This window comes from Crocodylus siamensis, chromosome 6 (genome assembly GCF_052110815.1).
Source record: "Crocodylus siamensis isolate JL-2025a chromosome 6, ASM5211081v1, whole genome shotgun sequence".
Classification (NCBI taxonomy): domain Eukaryota; kingdom Metazoa; phylum Chordata; order Crocodylia; family Crocodylidae; genus Crocodylus; species Crocodylus siamensis.
The window spans coordinates 23,516,810-23,535,181 of NC_143400.1; the positions used below are offsets into that span (position 1 = coordinate 23,516,810).

Sequence of the window (18,372 nt, forward strand, 5' to 3'; positions counted from 1 at the left end):
TCAAATTCAAGCTGGATAGAAACTAGCAATAAAGTCATTACACATTTTCAGGCATTCACTTCACAACTGATTGGCTCTTTTTTGTAGATGGACGGCCATTTTGATTGCCTGATAATTACTTCAAAGGCATGGCCCATGTAAATGTATTGTGTGATTCACCAGTTACTTGCATGATAATTACTTCATATTGTCGCGCCCCTAATGCCGGTGCACCCTTGACCTGCAAGCCTGGGTCGGAACGACCGGCTTGGCACGAGGAGGGGGATTTATAACCGGACAGGTGGGTGATAACGGTGAGCAGGAGTCAGATGATTTAAACACAGCGTATTGGTTACACAGAAAGTTTATTTTACTTATGCTACTGATGTGATGCAGCGTAGGCAGAGTATTTGATTTCTTCAGTTACAGCATGCAGATATCACGTTACCCAGCATTTACAGGGTGGGTAAGAGAGTTGCTTCCGAGCGATTCACACAAGCCATTGCAGTCTGCAGATTACCGAGAGCTCTTGATAAGAAAGATAACGACAAAGATAGACGGGCCGGCAAGACGGGGGTACGCCAGAAAGATACGTAGGTGAAGAGATAATATTTGTTGTGCACAATCTGTTCTTCTTGAGTGTATACACAGTTCGCTGCTTTGGGTGGAAGTTCTTTCAAAGTTATATTTGGCAAAGTGACCAATTATTACACGCCAGGCATGAATAATTAACGAGTTGGCACTTATGCTGTCTTTGCTCAAGTTTCAGAAAAAAAGGGGGGTTATTTTTACTGGGGTGGTACTGGTCCTCTTTGGTCACAGGATGGCGCGCATAGTATATTACTTTAATTTTGCAATTTCTTCAAAGACAGGCAATTTGGTATCTCGTTACCAGGTTATGGTATCTTTCTTGACATCATAGCCCTTGAGTTATGTACAATTCAAGGTTAGCTTCTCTTTCTCATATGGGAGACTCAGGTGATTAAAAATGAGGCACAGACAGGGGTGTATATATGCAGCACTGTTAATACAGAGGGATAAATTACAACCACAGAGTTTGTTGTGTTAGCTTCTGACCTTTTGCCATCTGACCTTTTGCCATCGGCATCTCAAATCAAAGACTTTGATCTTTGACACATATATGTGACTAGTCTTATTTTGCATGTGTGGCCAGTGCAAATGTATTGAGCAACTAACCAGTTAATTGCGCAATACATGTAACGTGTGGCCACAGACGCAATGTGGGTTTTACTGGTCTCCAGTACTGCCCAGTCTCACCACCAGGGGGCTCCAGAGACCTCATCGCCACCTACTACACTTCCCCCAAGGATGTAGAGTTTCTTCCCTAGACCAATCAGAACCAGACTTACCACAGCTACCACCCAGGTCTCTCTTATTTACTCCCATGATTCAACAGGGAAGCAAACCAGTCCACGGCAGCTGCAGGGAGGGCTGGGCTTGGCTGCACAGCCAGCATTCAGTGCCACAGCATTGTTGCCTTGCAAGAAGGAACCCAACAAGTGCCAGGAGCAGGAGCCCTGTGGGTCCCAGGGACTTACCAGATGAACAACCTACCTTGGTCTCCACTATGCCCATTCCTGGGCTTGGAATAAACCAGCCTCCATCTCACCACTCACACAAAGCTCACTCCTGGTTGGTGATAATGGTGGGATATCTGGGAACTGGGGCCCTGTGGTGGATTGCAGGGCTTCCAGGGAGCACCAGTGACCTGGCTTCTATTCCTAGTTTAGCAACAGCCTACTAGGGTGACCTGGGGAAAGACCCTTCATCCAGGCCTCAGTTTTATCCATGGGCGACGGGTGCCTCCTGAGTCTGGGGGTGGGGTGGGGGCACCAGATCACCAACAGAGGCGGGGCTGGGGGGTCCTCAGTGGCTGATTGCCGAGGCCGGAACCGCCTGTGGCGAATCTGGAAATGCACTTCTGCTGGCACTTCCAGTTTCATGGCTGGCACTTCCAGGGGGTGCACGGCCAATCTCAGGGGGTGCACGTGCACCCGCGTGAACCCTCTATGCATCGCCAATGGTTTTACCCACTCATAAAGAAAACCCTTTCTTCGTGGCCATCTTGGATTGCCAGTTCTCCGGAGCAGGGGCAGCTCAGTGACTAACCAGACCTGCTATTACATGGGCATAGTCACTGCCCCACAGAGCCCCCAGCCTTGGTGTAGGAGGTGGAAGGGAGGCCAGAGAGGGCCCGGAGTGGGTAGGACTAGGAGGAGAAGCCAGTAAGGTCCTGATCTGCTGCCCAGGCCACAACCCACCTGTTTGCGGTGGGAGACTGTCCCACACTAATATTGAACCCATGCAGGGAAAAAGCAGTGGAAGAGGTTGATGTTACTGGACTCAGGTTCTGCCACAAAGTCGGGGCACCGGGTTTCCAAGCTGGTGCAACTGACCATCTTGTTTTCACATGGTGCAGGCATAGCAGTTTGGACAGCTCTGCCTGCTGGGGGTGTTGCTCGTGGGAGGACACTGGGGGACACTGGGACCGGAAGACAAATGCAGTTCACCCTGGGGGATCTCCCAAGGAGGTCTTAGGGGCAGGTGAAGCTGAGGACAGGGCAGACCCTCCTCACAACCCTACAGGGGTGCTGTCACTCTGGCTGTACTGAGGAAGGGGTAAAGCAGGGCAGATTGTTGTGGTGGGAAGCCCCTAATCCTGTCCCAGGGGCAATTCACTGGGGGGCAGAGAGAGCGGGAGACTGGCCTGAGCCCCAGCCACTTCATTCAGTGCGGTGCCCCTTTCAGGGCTTGAGGTCTATCCCCAGGTGCTATGCAGCAGGGTGCCCCCTGAAAGTCTGTTCCCAGGGACGCAGTGGTAGTGGAGGACCCCCATCAGGGTTGGAGGTCCATCCCCAGGGTGCCAGAGTGGGTTGCCCAAGGAGCAGGGGGTGCAGAGCGGCAGGTGGGAAGTGAGGGGATGGAGCAGAGGCTTGGTTACATACATGGAGTGGGAGTGACCTCTCGGGCATCCCAGCTGCAGCAGGCATTGGACAGGGGTGGCAAGGCCACCTCCACAACCTCTTGACAGCGTTCTCCATCTTCTTTCCATCAGTGAGGGGCAGGCACCCTCCACCCTGGCCTGTCTGTCTCTTCCTCACAGAGATGATTCCTGCCCCTTGCTCTCCGTATGAGGAAACTGAGGCACTGTGTGAGGGGGTGTGTGGTGCAGGGAGAAGTTGCAGCTGGATACTCCTAGCTCACAACTCCCCACCCACACCCTGCTCTGACCCACCTGAGACCTAACCACCCTCCCCCCCACAACAGTAGACCCCAATTTCTTCCCAGCACTGAGGGGAGACCCCAGGAGTCCTGGTGCCTGGCACTGCCCTGTCCTAAGCCATCACAGTCCCCATCTCCCTTCCTGCAGCCTAAAACCCCAGTGTCCTGGTGCCCAGTATGGCCCTGCTCTAACCCACTGGACTGGATCCCCGCCCCACGCCTCTCCCAGAACCGAGGCTTGGACCCAGGTGTTCAGCACTGCAAGGAGACCCCAGGCCTATTGCACATGTGTATAATGCTGCCGGTGTGCCTGAACCCACAGATATCATATCGGTGGGGGCAGGGCTTTGTGGGGCCTGAGCAGGAGTCGCCTGGGCTGGCACACTTCAGCCCAGTCCCTGGAGAGGGGAGGAGAAAAGGATCAGGATTAGACCCCAGCCCCTTTTCCAACATCCAGTGATACTCACTGGGGACTTGGCCCTACTGACCCCAGGGGAAGGATGAGCTGTTTCCACCCCGGGGGGTTTCCTCGCCTAGGTTCTGCCCCTAGCTGAGAGGGTCTCTGGATATCCTCTCCACAGGCCTCTCCTGCAGCTTGCATGAGGAAGCGCTGACTTCCTGCAAGCTCAGTGTTGACTCTTCTCCCTTTCCTCCCATGACCTCCTCACCTTCCTTCTTCAGCTGCTGATTTTCCACAGTCATTTTAACCCCTGCACTGAGCTGCTTTTAGATAAAAAACAAACACAAAAGAGAATGTGCCAGGCTTGCCTGCAGCCAGGATGGCTGTGCAGAGCAGAAAGGCAAAGGAAGCCTTCACTGGAATAACCAGAGGGGGTCAGCACTGGGGGTCTCAGAGCCATGTTCATGGGAGGGGTCATGTGCTCAATAATTTTTGCCTCTGTCAATGATTTTTAATATCAGAAATGGGCGAAATGTGCTGAGAATGGGATCATCCCAGGGTGGCTGGTGGCAGCTCAAGGCAGATCCTCACTCCCTACTTCTCTCACTTCTGAAAGCTCCCAAGCAGCTCGTGCGGAGGGTCGGGACTCTCGGGTTCTCTGCGGGACACAGGAGGTCCAGGCTTATAATGATTTGCTCAATATTAATCAGATCACAACAAGATTTGGTAGGGTCATACAATGTGTAGCGGGCTTCTGGAGGATGGATGGGACCTGTGGACTCTGTTTGCATTTGGCTGGAGAGTGCAATGTAACACATCAGAGTGATGCCAAGTGTGCGGAGGGACTGGGGTTCTAGCCAAGCTCTGTCCTGGTTCTGGGAGAGAAATGGGTCCTTGTGAATTTGAGGAGGGGGGTTAAGAGCCAGGACTCCTGGGTTTTCTCTTGACCCTGATGAGGGGGTACAATCTAACATGGGGGTCTCAATGTCTCTCCTCCTCCCTTATAAATCTTTCCAGTTCTGGACAGAAATTGACCGCCCCCCCCGGGACCTGGATTTCCAGTCCTCTTCCTTCAGGACACTGGGAGGGGAGGGGACAGGAGTTGGTGGTGACGGAGCTGAAGAGGCACCCACCTGCTGGACTTCACTTGCCCCCATGGGAGTAGAGTTTTCCTCCGTGTCAATAAGACACCCACACTGATTTGTCCTTATTTTATTTGCTGCAATCAATGGAGGGGGAAACACCCCCATGCAGAGCCCTGGAGCAGTTGGCACAGGCTGTCCCAGATGCAGGTGGGGGCACTGGGGACCACATCACTGTTGCCTGAGTGGGGTTCAGGAGAGGAGCTTTGCCAGGAGCAGCCCAGGAGCCTGGCTAGTCTTGGGGCCACGATGGTTGCACCAGAGGCTGGGACGCACTTGAGCTGGTTGATGTGGATGCCCATCTCTGCCAGGCTGGATCTGCTGGCATCCAGAATCTGGCAGGCAGATTCAGTCGCGCAGCCCTTCATGGTGAGGAGGGATGTGCCAGAACCTGTGGGGCAGGCAGGAGCACAGGGGTCAGGGTCAGGACAAGCCCCAAGGCCTTTCCTTCTCCCCTGTGTGTCCCTGTCACTTCCCTCCCTCGGATCGTCTAGGCCGCGATGACTTTCCCCTGCCCTCTGCTCTGCTCCTCCAGCTATTCTGGAGCTCAGTGACCTCCCTTCTTCCCTTTGTCCCCAGTCCCAAACCACCTGGCTCCCCCTCTGCCGTCCAATGGGCTTGGGAGCAGCCCATCTCCACCTCGCCATTCAGCTAATCAAGGCTTCCTGCACTGTTTGTGGGAGTTGTGGGATCCCCAGTAACCTAGGAGCTAGTAAGCTAGAAGTCGAACACGGGAGTCCTGGCTCCGTGCCCTGTGCCTTGTCCAACAGACCCTGCTCTCCTCCCACGGCTGGAGGCAAAGCCCAGGGCTCCTGGCTCTGCCCCATCAGCTCCCTCCATTAGATCCTGCCAGCTGAATGTCCGTCTCACCCACCCCAGTTAAACTGGGTCATGATGGTGCTGCACTGGTTAGCCGCATCGGGGCAGGTTACCGCTGTGCCCGTACAGCTCATGTCCGAACCGAAGCAGACCTTGCACTCCAGACCAAATCCTAGAGAGGGGAAGACACGAGGCTCTATAAGGGTCCAGTTCCTCCCAGCCCTGGGATTAGAAGAGTGGCTAGCCCTCATCCAAAGCCCCTCTGCCCCTCCCTCTAGCTGGGGTTGGGAGTTTGTAACCCCCAACTCAGGTCTTCCAGTGAGCATTGGCTAATCTTTCTTCTATCCCATCTCCTCCAATGGGCTTGGGAAGTGGGTTACCCCTTACTCACCTGAAGCCAGGAGAGCAGCAAGGAGGATGGAGGGAGCCTTCCTCATGGCAGCCAAGGATGTGTTGGTACTCAGAGATCTCAAACACGGCACACTTTGCAGCTGTCATGGGTACTTGCAGGCTGGGAGGAGAGCAAAAAGTACCATATTTACCCTCATACTACACCCAGCACCGTACCTAGACTCCTGGCAGCCCTGGGCAAACTTTAAGTATTGGGCCCTCCTTCACCAGAGATAATGATAATAATAATTGGACAACAGGAAAAAAAATTACCATTTTCAGGCCCCCTTTCTGTCCAGGCCCCAGGCAGCCACCCCGTTTGCCCACATCTGTGTCCGGCCCTGACTACCCCCCTCCCCCCAACTAAGACCTACGCCTTTTCTTTTGTAAAGACAGAATGAAAGAAAAAGAAAGACTTTTTTTTTGTTTTTTCCCTTTTAACCAATCTCTCCCAAATCACTTCCCTCAGTTAAAACAGGCTGCCCAGTTTTAAGTGGCTAATTTTAGAGGAAGGGGAATGTTTGCGTGGTATGTGAAGAAATATGGTGTGTGCCTTATGGCTTGCATACAAGAGGTTATGTCTCTCTCGGTTCTGCGTTGCGTGTCTCGGGTTCCCTCTTCCCTGTAGAAGGACTCCTCCAGGGGAGGATCCAGAGGGGGTGCAGTGATGCAATTGTACCCCCTTGTCAGATTGGACCTCACTGGGGACTTTTTTAAAGTCTCCAAAACAGGTGAGAATCTCCCCCACCTCTCCTCTGTGCTTTAAAGGCTTTGAAGCTTCCCCTGCCCTGGGACATCAGGGAAAGCAGTAGCAGAAGAGGAAGGGGAGGGGAGGGGACGTGCCTCTGAGCACAGGGGGAGAGGAAGGGGCATTTGAGAAATGCAGGGACCCCAAGAAGTTTCTTTCCTTTCTTGCCGAGAAATGATATAGCAGGGATAAGCGAAGCCAACTTTCCCCTAGGTCGGTGATGAGGTGAATAGGGACCCAGATGCCTGGGTTCCAGCTGAAGCAAGACGGCAGCATCACGTGTGGGCAGGCACTGGGTGCCAGGATACCTGGGCTCTTTATAGAGGGGAGGTGGGTGATGTGGTTGCAGGAAGGAAGGAGGACAGCTTTGCTCTGCTCCAGCCCATCCTCCACCACAGATGCCTGACCTCGGAGAAGTCATCTTGATTGCACCCTGGTCCCTTTGTTCCACGAGCGCCACGTTGGCCAAGGAGATCAACAACTTTCCTACATCATCCTATGTGGGCACAAAGCAAATTAGCACCGGTGGTGATAACAAGCATTTCCCAGATCTATTTTTTTTTCAGGCCATCAGTTTGATTGTTCTGCTCTGAAAACAAGAACCATCAGGGCCTGTGTCATGCCAGCAGTCACCCAGATCCCCAGCATTGATGTGAACCCTCTCCACAATACCTTAATCCCTAGTGCAGTGTTTCTCAACCAGAGTCCCAGGGGGATTTGAGACTCTTCTATTCACAAAATCAGCCCAGAGCTTTCCTGTAGTAATCCAGTGCCTAACCCCTCCTATTCTGCTGTGGTCTCTCTGAAGTCTTGACAACACAAGAATTGTTCTGGGATGCTTCAGTAGTCAAGAAACAAGTGAAAGCAAAGAGCTGGGATTTTTCTGAGAGGGATCTGGAGTCTAACAAGTGGGGGGTTGGGTCCAGTGAAGGGTTTCCGGAGTCTAAAATGATTGAAAGCAGCTGGTCTAGGGAGAAGGAAGAATGGTTCTCCCTTTTGAGATGGGTAGACGGGGACCCAGAGAAGTGGGATTTTCCATGTGGCAAGGAAACACTCCCTTCCCGGCAAAACAAATCTGGCACCAACTTCCACAGATTTCATAGACATTAGGGCTGGAAGGGACCTCGGGAGATCATTGAGTCCAGCCCCCTGCCCAAAGGGCAAGAAGTCATCTGGGGTCATAGGATCCCAGCAAGATAAGCATCCAATTTACTCTTGAAGGTGTTCAGTGTAGGTGCTTGAACCACCTCCGCTGGCAGGCTGCTCCAGACCTCGGGGGCTCGGACAGCAAAGAAATTCTTCCTTATGTCCAGCCTGAAACGGTCTTGCAGGAGTTTGTGACCGTTCGACCTCGTCATCCCTTGGGGCGCTCTGGTGAACAAACGCTCCCCCAGATCCTGGTGGTCACCCCTGATAAACTTATAGGTGGCCATCAGATCACCCCTGAGCCTGCGCTTTTCCAGGCTAAAGAGCCCCATGGCTCTCAGCCCATCGTCGTAAGATCTGTTTTCCTGACCTCTGATCATGCGTGTGGCTCTCCTCTGGACTCTCTCAAGCTTCTCCACGTCCTTTTTGAATTGTGGAGCCCAAAACTGGATGCAATACTCCAGCTACGGCCTCACCAAGGCCGAGTACAAGGGGAGAATGACGTCCCGGGATTTGCTCGAGAAGCATCTATGGATGCAAGCTAGCATTTTGGTCGCTTTACTAGCCGCAGCATCGCGTTGCAGGCTCATGTTCATCTTGTGGTCAATGATGACCCCCAAGTCTCTTTCTTCTGTAGTGCTAGCCAGTGTAGCACTGCCGAGCCTATAAGGAAGCTGCAGGTTTTTCCTCCCAAGGTGGAGGACCTTGCATTTTTCGGTGTTAAACACCATCAGGTTCTCGTCCACCCATTTGCTGAGTCTGTCCAGATCCACCTGAATCACCCACCTATCTTCTGGCGTGGATGCTTTGCCCCAAAGTTTGGTGTCATCAGCGAACTTGGCCAGTCCACTCCTGACTCCAATGTCCACATCATTAATGAAGATGTTGAACAGGATGGGTCCCAGGACAGAGCCTTGAGGGACCCCACTGGTCACAGGGCACCACGATGAGTGACTGCCATCAATTACTACCCTCTGGGTCTGACCACAGAGCCAATTTCCCAGCCAGCGGATCGTGGTGGAGCCAAGGCCACAACTGGCCGTTTGGCCAAGAGGTGATCATGGGATACCAGATCAAAAGCTTTTTTGAAGTCAAGATATATGACATCAATCTCTTCTCCCTCGTCCAGGTGATAGGTCACTTGGTCGTAGAAGGAAATGAGATTGGTCAAACAAGACCTACCCGCAACAAACCCGTGCTGGCTATCCCTTAGAATGTTAGCCTGGGCCAGTCCATCAAGGATGGCCTCCTTAATAAACTTTTCTAAGATCTTCCCCAGGATAGAAGTCAGGCTGATGGGCCTGTAGTTAGCCGGATCCACTCTCCTCCCTTTCTTGAAGATCGGCACCACATTGGCCTTCTTCCAGTCTTCGAGCACTACACCAGAGCGCCAGGAGCTCTCGGAGATCTGTGCCAGGGGTTGGGCTATGACGCTTACCAGCTCCTTGAGTACCCTGGGGTGCAGATTGTCAAGGCCGGCTGATTTGAAGGTATCCAGCTTCTCAAGGTGTTCCTTCACAAAGTCAGCATTTATGGAGGGTAGGGGATCCCCATCACCCGGATCTCCCTGTCCCATAGCAGGCATGGGCGTCCCATGGGACTGATGAAAGACTGACGCAAAGTACCTATTTAACAGGTTGGCTTTTTCCTGGGCGTCAGTTGTCAGTTGCCCCATCTGGTTTAGCAGGGGTCCAACATTGCCCTTGCTTTTCCTCCGGCTCCCCACATATTTGAAAAAGGACTTTTTGTTGTCCTTGATGCTTGAAGCTAGTTGGAGTTCAGTTGCAGCCTTGGCTTTCCTGGTTTGCTCCCTTGTTGGTTTCAAAGGCACTTAAGACATTCACAGCAGTAGGCAGGTCTCTGGTGGCCTGTGTTTCTTTCCCAAGGCCAGATAGGACATCTGTGGCTACCCCCAGGCTCCCTTGGTCCTGACAGGGGGGTCTGGTTAACCAGAAGGCCAGTAGGCCACCTGTCCATGAGATCCCACTGCTAACACCCAGGAGGAGCTGTCGCTTGGCTAGTTGGCAGCTAGCAGTAAAGCCATTGAAGTCTGTGGACTCTAGGTCTGGGTTCGAGCGACTCACCAAGGCTGGACTGGGGCAAAGGAGGGAAGAAGATGCCATAGGTCGGGTGAGTTGCAGGGAGATCAGAAGAAGGCATGGACACCCCAGTGGGACTATGGATTATTTATCCCAGTTGCAGACTGGGCCTCACTGGAACCATGGGTCACGGGGGATCTTATCCCACAGACTCCTGTGGAGCTGGGCTGGGTTGGGCTGGTGCCATCCGGTGCCTGGATCTTGCTCCATTTGTGGAAACAGCAGCTGGAAGCTCTCCAGGCAGCTGCCAACATCAGTGTTGGCACTCTCTGCTTTCTGGGTCACTGCAGCTCCCATGTGACAAGCCGGGACTTCCCCTGAGTGCAGGTGACAGGAAATTTTTCAAGGCACTGTATGGCACAGGGAGGGCTCCCTTTGTGTTCCAGGAAGCGCAAATGAGGCTGTTACAGAAGGAGCCTGGCTGGGTAGGGCAGTGGTTAAAACACTCCCCCAGGAGTCAATAGATTTCAAGGCCTTGCTGCTGCCTCTTGCATTTAACAGTCATGGGATAAAACACCCCATACTGGTTCTACCCCCATTGTACCCCCTTAACCATAGAGAGACAGCCTAGAATATTTCCCATTCACTGTATTATGCCTCTAACCATAGAGATGCAGCCTAAAGTGCCCCATGAACTGGAGTGCCCCTAGCCATAGAGACACAGTCTAGAGTGTGCCCCATTCCCTGTATTATGCCTAGGGTGGCCATTCATCCAGTTTTGTGGAGGACAGTCCGGTTTTCTGGTCCTCCGTCCTCTGTCGATATGAAACCGGACGCCTTTATGTCCTCTATTTTTCACCGCTCAGCACCCCCGCCCCCTCCACCACCACCAATACTACTGCAGCTACCTGTGGGAGCTCCCTGCTTGGACTGCCTCCATCGCTGACACCACCGCAGCTGCCTGTGGGACCTCCCAGCTCACCACTGCCATGCCTCCACCACCACCACCACCACCACTGCCTGCGGGAGCTCGCTGTGTCCCCCTACCTCGGGAGGCACGCGACGTTCATGGTGTTGGGGACAGTTGCACTAAATGCAATTATCCTCTATTCTTGAGGTACCTCAATGGCCATCCTAATTACGCCTCTAACCCTAGAGACATAGTCTGGAGTGTCCATGCACTGAAGTGACCCTAACCATAGACAGCCTAGAGAGGCCCCAGGCACTGGAATGCCCTTACCATAGAGACTCAGCCTAGAGTGTTCCCATGCACTGGAGTGCCCCTAACCATAGAAACCTCACCTTGAGTGTACCTTATGCATGGCTGTATGCCCTTTGCCATAGAGACACAACCTAGGGTATCCCCTGTGCATTGTAGTGTGCTCCTAACCATAGAGACCTCACCTAGAGTGTCCTCTCAGGCACTGCCATGTGTCCTTCTCTTCTAGCCATGTAGACTCCCACCCAAGATACTCAGTTGTGTGCTGTCAAGAGTTTTTAAGCAGAATAATACCCCCCCAAAATGTGGTCTTCTGTGGTTTCCACCATACCCTGTAGGTGGACCTCAAATGCATGTGGTCCAATAAAGTTCTCCTTTGTACCTAGCATGGGCGACTTATTGGGAGTGGGTCTAGATCATGCCTTGGGGTTGCCTTGGCTTGGCTGACTAAGGGAGACCACTATTTGTGCTTCCAACTGAAGGAAGCACCCCAAGTTGAAGTGAATCAAGTACCCTGGAGGGCTTCTAGGCTTGTGTTTCCCAGGGTGCACAGAGCCAGAGCCAGCCCTGGGTGGTGGCAATGGAACCCCCAGGCTAGCGGGTGTGCTCCAGGAAGGGGGTTGGCCAGGCGTGAGGCGCCCCCAGGGAGGCACTCGGAGCCTGGAAGGTTGCTGGGCGCGGTGAGATGGGTGACTCAATGCAGGAACACCCCATACTGGCCCACCACAGAGTCCACTTCCATTTTGCACTTCTTTCCATTTATTACTACAGTTGCAATAATCTCAGAACCTTGAGTTTCAACAGCACCACCATTTTTAATCAAATATAGTTTTTGTGCCTGACGTTCTGGGGAGGACTCTAATATGTGAGTGGATTGGGAATTTCTTTTTGTCTTCTGGAACTGGCCTTCAAGTAGCAAGCCCTCTCTCTGTGGCCCTTCTTCTTGCAGGCATGACACTCTGACTTCCTAAACCTGCACTCCCTTCATCTATGTTGGCTGCCACAACTCAGACATGTCCGTGGATTAATTGGCTTATGTGGTGCTGTTGGTGAGGGTATAAATCCACTGAATTTGCTGGTGATGATCTGATTATTGATTTTTTGGAGTAAGTGGACATTGCTAGAAAACGCCTGGCAAATTTCTCTCACATTATGGGGTGCTGCTTCAGCTGCCAAAGCTTTTTCTTGTGCAGTAGCCAAGGTCAAATTTAGTTCAGAGAGCAGGTGACATTGGATTGCTTCATCTTAAGCCCACAAACAAGTTGCCTTTCAGAAAATGAAAATGAAATCTCTCCAGGGTGACAGATAGCCTTGGGCAAAAATGTGCCTTTAGTGGGGCAATAGTTCAGCATAAGACTTGGTGTTTGGTAAGACAGGTGCTGTGAGGGAAAGAACAATGGGAAATGTTTTGGCACCACAGGCTGTCAGAAGGATTGCTTCTTTGTCTGCTTCCAGGTAATAGGATAGACTTTCCAAATAAGAGACCCATGAAGCCAGCTGGCTGACATCAAATTCTTCTATATGCCCCAATGTAGTCATTCTAACTAACATCAGCTGTAATAGAGAGAAAAGAAGAAGAAAAAAACTTCCCTCTAATCACAAAACACACCCTGGTCTCAGAACGTCGTCCTACAATCTAGGGGTGTCTTTTCAGCAAAGTATCCCCTCCTCGTCACCAGATGATATGTTGTGAGTTCAGCAACAACACTCTGGACACTCCTGGGTTGAACTAACAGTTACTTATTATTATAATTTTCTGGGGTCATATCCAGGTGGATCTTAACAATTGCCCCCAGTAGACATGCAGAATTTATACTTGCTCTGCCTCTGACTTGACCCAGTCTAGTCCTTTGGAGGCAGAGGAACCAAGAAAGCCTCTGGCTCTTTGTGGCAGAGAAAATGGAGCCCCTGTGCTGCAAAAACTGCCACAAGCAAAGTGAACCCTGCAGTGCTCAACATGAGAGCTTTGGCCTTCAAGGGACAGTGCAAGGAAAACACGAGACGACACAACAGACTCTATGACCTCTGAAGGTCCCTTCCATGCCTACTTCTCTAGGACTCCATGACTAGGACTATAAGACCTCTAGAGGTCCCTTCCAGCCCAACTTCTCTACGACTCGCTTGTGATTCAGACTGAACTGCTTCTTGAATCAGAGTATCCACAGGGAGAAACATAGTGACGCACCCCACTCAGCAAAAAGAGTTGAGGGATGTTCAGGACTGCCCACCAGCATGCGATGATGTACCACGCCGCCCCTACCCACCTTTTCAAAAGCCTAAATCCACCTATGGAGATGCCATGGCTGCCCACAACAAAACCCCACTGGGATTCAAACTTAGCATTGAGGTCTTGTTGCCAAGGATGTGAAACACTTTGATCAGAGGCTCCTTTAACATCCGCTTTTTGCTTGGCTCCTCTGGAGCGATGTAGCCGTGATGGTCCAGGAAATACTGGGTTTTTCCTGTTTCTTTCCCGTGGGCAAGAAACAACTGAAAGCAAAGAGGGGGCATTTTCTGAGGGGGGCCTTGGCTCTAATAGGGTGGGAGTCTGGGTCTAAGCAGGTTGAGAACCCGTGATCTAGTAGGTGAAGTAGCCCCAGATGAACAGCCATCATCTTGTGCTCTTGGAAAGAATTAACTGGACATGGGTCATGGTGATTTGGCCTCCAGCTGGGGTTGATGCCAATGCTTTGTGTGTTGAAGCTGGCTCTGCATTGGTGGTGAACATGTTGGGCTTCTAATTATTTGGGTGAGTGTCGTCGATGGCATCTTAGCTTCTTGGAGGCACTTTGGTCGCCTGATTTTTCACATCCAGTTGTAATAAACTTTAATGCAATCTGCACTGAGTGGCGTTTCTTTGCCAAAGCATCTGGGGGCCACGTCATTTCAAGAGGTGAAATGGAAACCTGGTGACCCATTTCACACACACACACACACACACACACACACACACACACACACCATTTATTAAGACTGTGGTTTTCCTATTTGTGTCCCCAAGCAGCTGATAGCCTTTGTAGAGGCCAAGAAGCGACTCACAAAAAAAGTGTGTGATGCATGTGCGTGTAGGTCCTGAATGCCTGGGTTCTGTGTGTGTGTGTGTCCCAGATGCCTGAGTTGCGTCAACGCAAGTCCTGGACACTTGTAATTTTTGTGTGGGGCAGGGAGGGTAGGTGTATCCTGGACACCTGAGGGGGTGTGTGTGTGTGTGTGTTCCCACAATCTTGATTCTGCATGCTTGCCCTGGACACCTGGGCTCTGAGTGTGTGTACCTCAGACCACCTGAGGGGGATGGATGGGTGTGTGCCTGTGTGTGTGTGAGTCAGACACTTAGGGGAGGAGTATTTTGCAGATGTCCGAGTTCTGTGCACGTGCCCTGGATGCCTGAGTTCTGTGTGTATGCATCCCAGAAATTTGGGGGTGGTGTATGTGTGTCCCAGACACTTTGGGAGTGTGTGTGTGTGTGGGGGGGGGGGGGCAAGGTGTATTTCCAGGATGCCTGAGTTCTGCATGCGTGTTCCTGGACACATAGGTTCTGTGTGTGTGCATCCCAGACACTTGGGTGTGTGTATGTTTGGGTGTGTGTGTGTCCCAGACACTTGGTGGGGGAGTGCATGTGTATTTCCCAGACACCTGAGTTCTGTGTGTGTGCACCCCAGACACTTTTTTTTTTTTTTGGGGGGGGGGGGGTAATGTGTGTGGGTGTATCTTCCAGAAACCTGGATTCTGTTGGCATGTGTGTTTATGGTGCAGTGTGTGTGTACACTGTATCACCCCCCCCCCCACCGCACACACACTGCCTCCCACTCCCCCCAGGCAGATGGCACCACTCTGTGAAGCCTGGGGTTGGGGAAGGGATCTTAGCTCGGATCCCTCCCTCCCCATCACTGCAGGTTGGATGCAGTGCCCCTCCCACAGACTTGTCATGTGTATCCATATTTGCTGCTACTGCTGGGGAGAAGGGGAGGGCCTGGGAGGAAAAGGAAACAGAAAGCAACTGGTCACAGGAAGAACCCAGGCATCCAGGTTGGCAGGCCAGAGGCCCCTCACCGTGCCCTGAAACAGGCTGAGAGAGACCCTGCCCCACTCAAGCAGGGGTCTGGAGGAATAAGAGACACTCTCACACAAAGGAGGAAGCTGGCAGAGACGGACGGACAACACACGTGTAGACACACAGGCACTCATCTCCTCCCCGAACCACCGTGAACCATCCTGTCACACAAGGCACGGTGAGCCCTGGTATTCTCGTGGGCTTTGAGAGCCAGGTTAGGGTTAGGGTCAGGGTTATCTCTGAGGCTAATATACCTCTCTGTTAGCTCCTATAGGCAGAACCAGACCAATCCCGGCCTTTCCAGGAAGCTGCGGTCCACGCCAGTGCAACGGGGGGGCCTGGGCAGCTTCAGCCTGTTCACGCCAAACTATTTTCCCACTGTACAGTTTGGGAAACTCCTCTTCCCCTTCCCCGGCCAGAAAATCCCTGCTCTGGTCCCATCTCTTTTCCAGTAACACTCAGCCTTTCTTTTCCCCTTCCCCCCCTACAGACATTGCCCTTGACTTTCAGTCCACCTCTGAAGAGCCCAGATGCGTGTGTGTGCGTGTGTGTGTGTGTGTGTGTGTGGTAAAAACACCCAATCAGAAAAACTTCCCAATGCCTCTTATTTTGAAAGACAAGGTTCTTTGGGTAAATACTATCTCTTTTATTAGACCAACTCAAGTAATTGGAAAAATTCTTAGTAAGCATTTGTGTGCATGCACCCTTTGTCAGGCTGAGGAAGCATTTCACCTCCCTCTGCTCCTTTTGTTTGTGCGTTCAGTTCTTCTGTGGGATTGTGCAAAGGCTGGAAAATTTCAGAGACTTGATTGTCTTATATTCTGGGAGGCGAAAGGCTGGATTTTGCCCTTAAAAATAACTGCCGAACTACAAGGCTGGCATATCTCCGAGGTCTGCTTGTAATCAGAACGGAGCAATAAGCAACATAAAAAGTTTTTAAAGCAGCAAGAAAGTAAAAAAAAAAAATCATGATTTGTGCTTGCTCAGAGCTGGAATGCGATATTTGATAGCCTTTTTCCCCTCCCCCCTAATAGCTCATTGACGAGGCCATTGGATGCTGACATCTATACTGAAACCAAAAGCAGCTGGGGCTGGGGGGAGCACAGTTCAAGGTTGATTTGTTTTTTAACTTGTTTTTCCCCCCCACCTCTGTTTCCCTAGAGTTTTCTGGGCTCTGATGAAGTGCGCTGGGGGCTGACAAACCCTTGTGCTAGCCATGTCTGCATTATTTTTTTTTTTAGTCTATAAGGTGCAAATCTGCCCTGCCTTCTTCATGAGCTTATGGACCAATTTGGCTCTTCTTGATCTGGGTTCAAATCCTTTTTTCCTCTGAGATGGGTTCTGCTGTCACCAGGGATCGCTCTCTCCTTTCTTTTTCTAAAAAACAGGCCTTACTTGGTTCTATCCCTTGCTCCTCCTTTTGCCTAAAAATCAGCAATTGAAAATTGCTACTAATATAAGATCATCAGATTTTGGGGTCAGGAAGAAATCCCCTGTGGTCAGACTTGTACAGACTTGGGAGGGTTTTGCCATCCTCTGCAGAGAGGACACAGCCTCTCCCTGGGATCTCTGGAGTGTATATTGACAACCTTGTACAGCAGCAAGGCATTGGCTGCCTCAGTTGCCCTGCTTTCCCTATGGTGTGATGTCTGGTGTTGTTGACGGTAGTTACAGTGTGATGATGGATTTGTCTGGGGTGGTTTGGACAGGGCTGATCCTATCTCAGGCAGGGGGTTGGAGGAGATGTGACCTTTGGAGCTCCCTTCTAGCCCAATGTCTCTGTGACTCTATGGTTATGGACTTTTAGAGATGGTTTGGACAAGACTTATCCTGCCTCAGGCAGGGGTTCGAGTGGATGTGACCTCTGCAGGTGCCTTCCGGCCCCACTTCTCTATGACTTCATGAAGTTATGCTGGCTGGATCCTTCAGGGTTACATCTGGCCCAGCCCCCAGCCAAGAGTCTGTCCATCCTACTCAGCAACCTCTTGACCAATGGTTGCAAAAAAGGCTGACAGCCTCCTGGGTTGTATTCACAGGAGTGCCACTTGCAAGTCAAGAGCAGTGATTCTCCCACTGGGAAAGTCCCCCCTAGAGGCTTGAATCCAGGTGTGGGCCCCACCATTCAAGAAGGGGGTGGACAGGTTGGAAAGAGTCCAACACAGAGCAACAGAAATTATTTGGGGCCTCCGGAAGGAGGACTGCTAAGGATACACTGAAAGAACTAGGGTGACTGAGGCTGGAGAAGAGAAGACAGGGGATTTGATCACAGTTGTCTGATCCCTGAAGGGCTATGATAGAGAGGTTGGAGAAGGGCTTTTTCTCTGTACCCACAAGGGACAGGGCTAGGAGCAATGGCCTCAAGCTGCAGGACAGGAAACTGAGGCTGGAGATGAGGAGGAACTTTCTGATTCTGGGGGTGGTCGAGCTTTGAAACAGGCTTCCCAGAGATCCCACCCCTGGAAAGCTTCAAGAGCAGGTTGGATGGACCCTTGGCTGGGTTGGTTTAGTCAAGGATGCTCCTGCCTTGACCAGGAAAGGACTAATGTCACCTCCTGAGGTCCCTTCTAGCCTGACTTTCCTACGATCCTACATGTGGAAGAGCAAGACCCTCTAGCCAGGAGCCATTGGGTTTGCTAAATCCCATCACTTAGCAAGACGCAACAAGTCATCCTTCCGCTTCACTCAGCCTTGATGAGGCCACAGATGGAGTACTACATCCAGTTCTCAGCTCCATACTTTAGAAAGGATGTGGAGAAGCTTGAGAGAGTCCAGAGCAGAGCCACAGCATGATTAGAGGTCAAGCGAACAGGCCTTATGAGGAGAGGCTGAGAGGTACGGGACTCTTCAGCCTGGAGAAACAAAAGCTCAGGGGTGACTTGGTGTATAAGGGGTGTGCATCAGGATCTGGGAGAACGTCTGTTCACCAGGGCACCCCAAGGGAAGACAAGGTCTAATGGCCACAAAGTGCTGGAAGACCCTTTTAGACTGGACATAAAGGAAAACTTCCTTACCATCTGAATCTCCAGAGTATGGAATAGACTCCTGGCAGAAGTGGTGCAAGGATGCTTATGTTGCTGGGGTGATCTGACCCCAGCTGACTTCTTGCCCTTTGGGCAGGGGCTGGACTCAATGATCTTGCAAGGTCCCTTCCAACCCTGTAAAATCTATGAAAAAGCACCACAGTCCCAACTCCCAG

General features: G+C 51.7%; 2 protein-coding genes across 5 annotated transcripts in view; one reads left to right on the forward strand and one right to left on the reverse strand.

Annotated features, from left to right (window-relative positions):
- The window catches only part of LOC149861689 (interferon-inducible GTPase 5-like), a 36,307-nt gene that overhangs the window by 12,150 nt on the left and 5,785 nt on the right, over positions 1–18,372 (forward strand). Inside the window, exon 1 of one of the 3 annotated variants that reach the window (XM_090054269.1) lies at positions 15,101–15,354. The exons of 1 other annotated variant lie outside the window; for it this stretch is intronic. The gene's annotated coding sequence lies outside the window, so the exon portion shown is untranslated. Of the gene's footprint in view, positions 1–15,100; positions 15,355–18,372 lie in introns of those variants that run through there. One more of the 3 variants, XM_090054270.1, reaches the window with a different exon arrangement.
- LOC149861691 (uncharacterized) lies at positions 4,827–7,524 on the reverse strand. Of its 2 annotated transcripts, XM_090054279.1 has the most exons (5): positions 7,394–7,488; positions 7,129–7,217; positions 5,975–6,094; positions 5,639–5,755; positions 4,827–5,155 (listed from the first exon to the last, which is right to left on the reverse strand). In XM_090054279.1, the coding sequence occupies exons 3-5, from the start codon at positions 6,018–6,020 to the stop codon at positions 4,848–4,850; spliced, it is 471 nt and encodes a 156-aa protein (XP_089910405.1). In that variant the 5' UTR covers positions 6,021–6,094; positions 7,129–7,217; positions 7,394–7,488; the 3' UTR covers positions 4,827–4,847. The 2 variants fall into 2 exon arrangements, with proteins under 2 accessions (XP_089910405.1, XP_089910404.1); XM_090054278.1 differs by lacking the exon at positions 7,129–7,217 and having other exon boundaries at positions 7,394–7,524.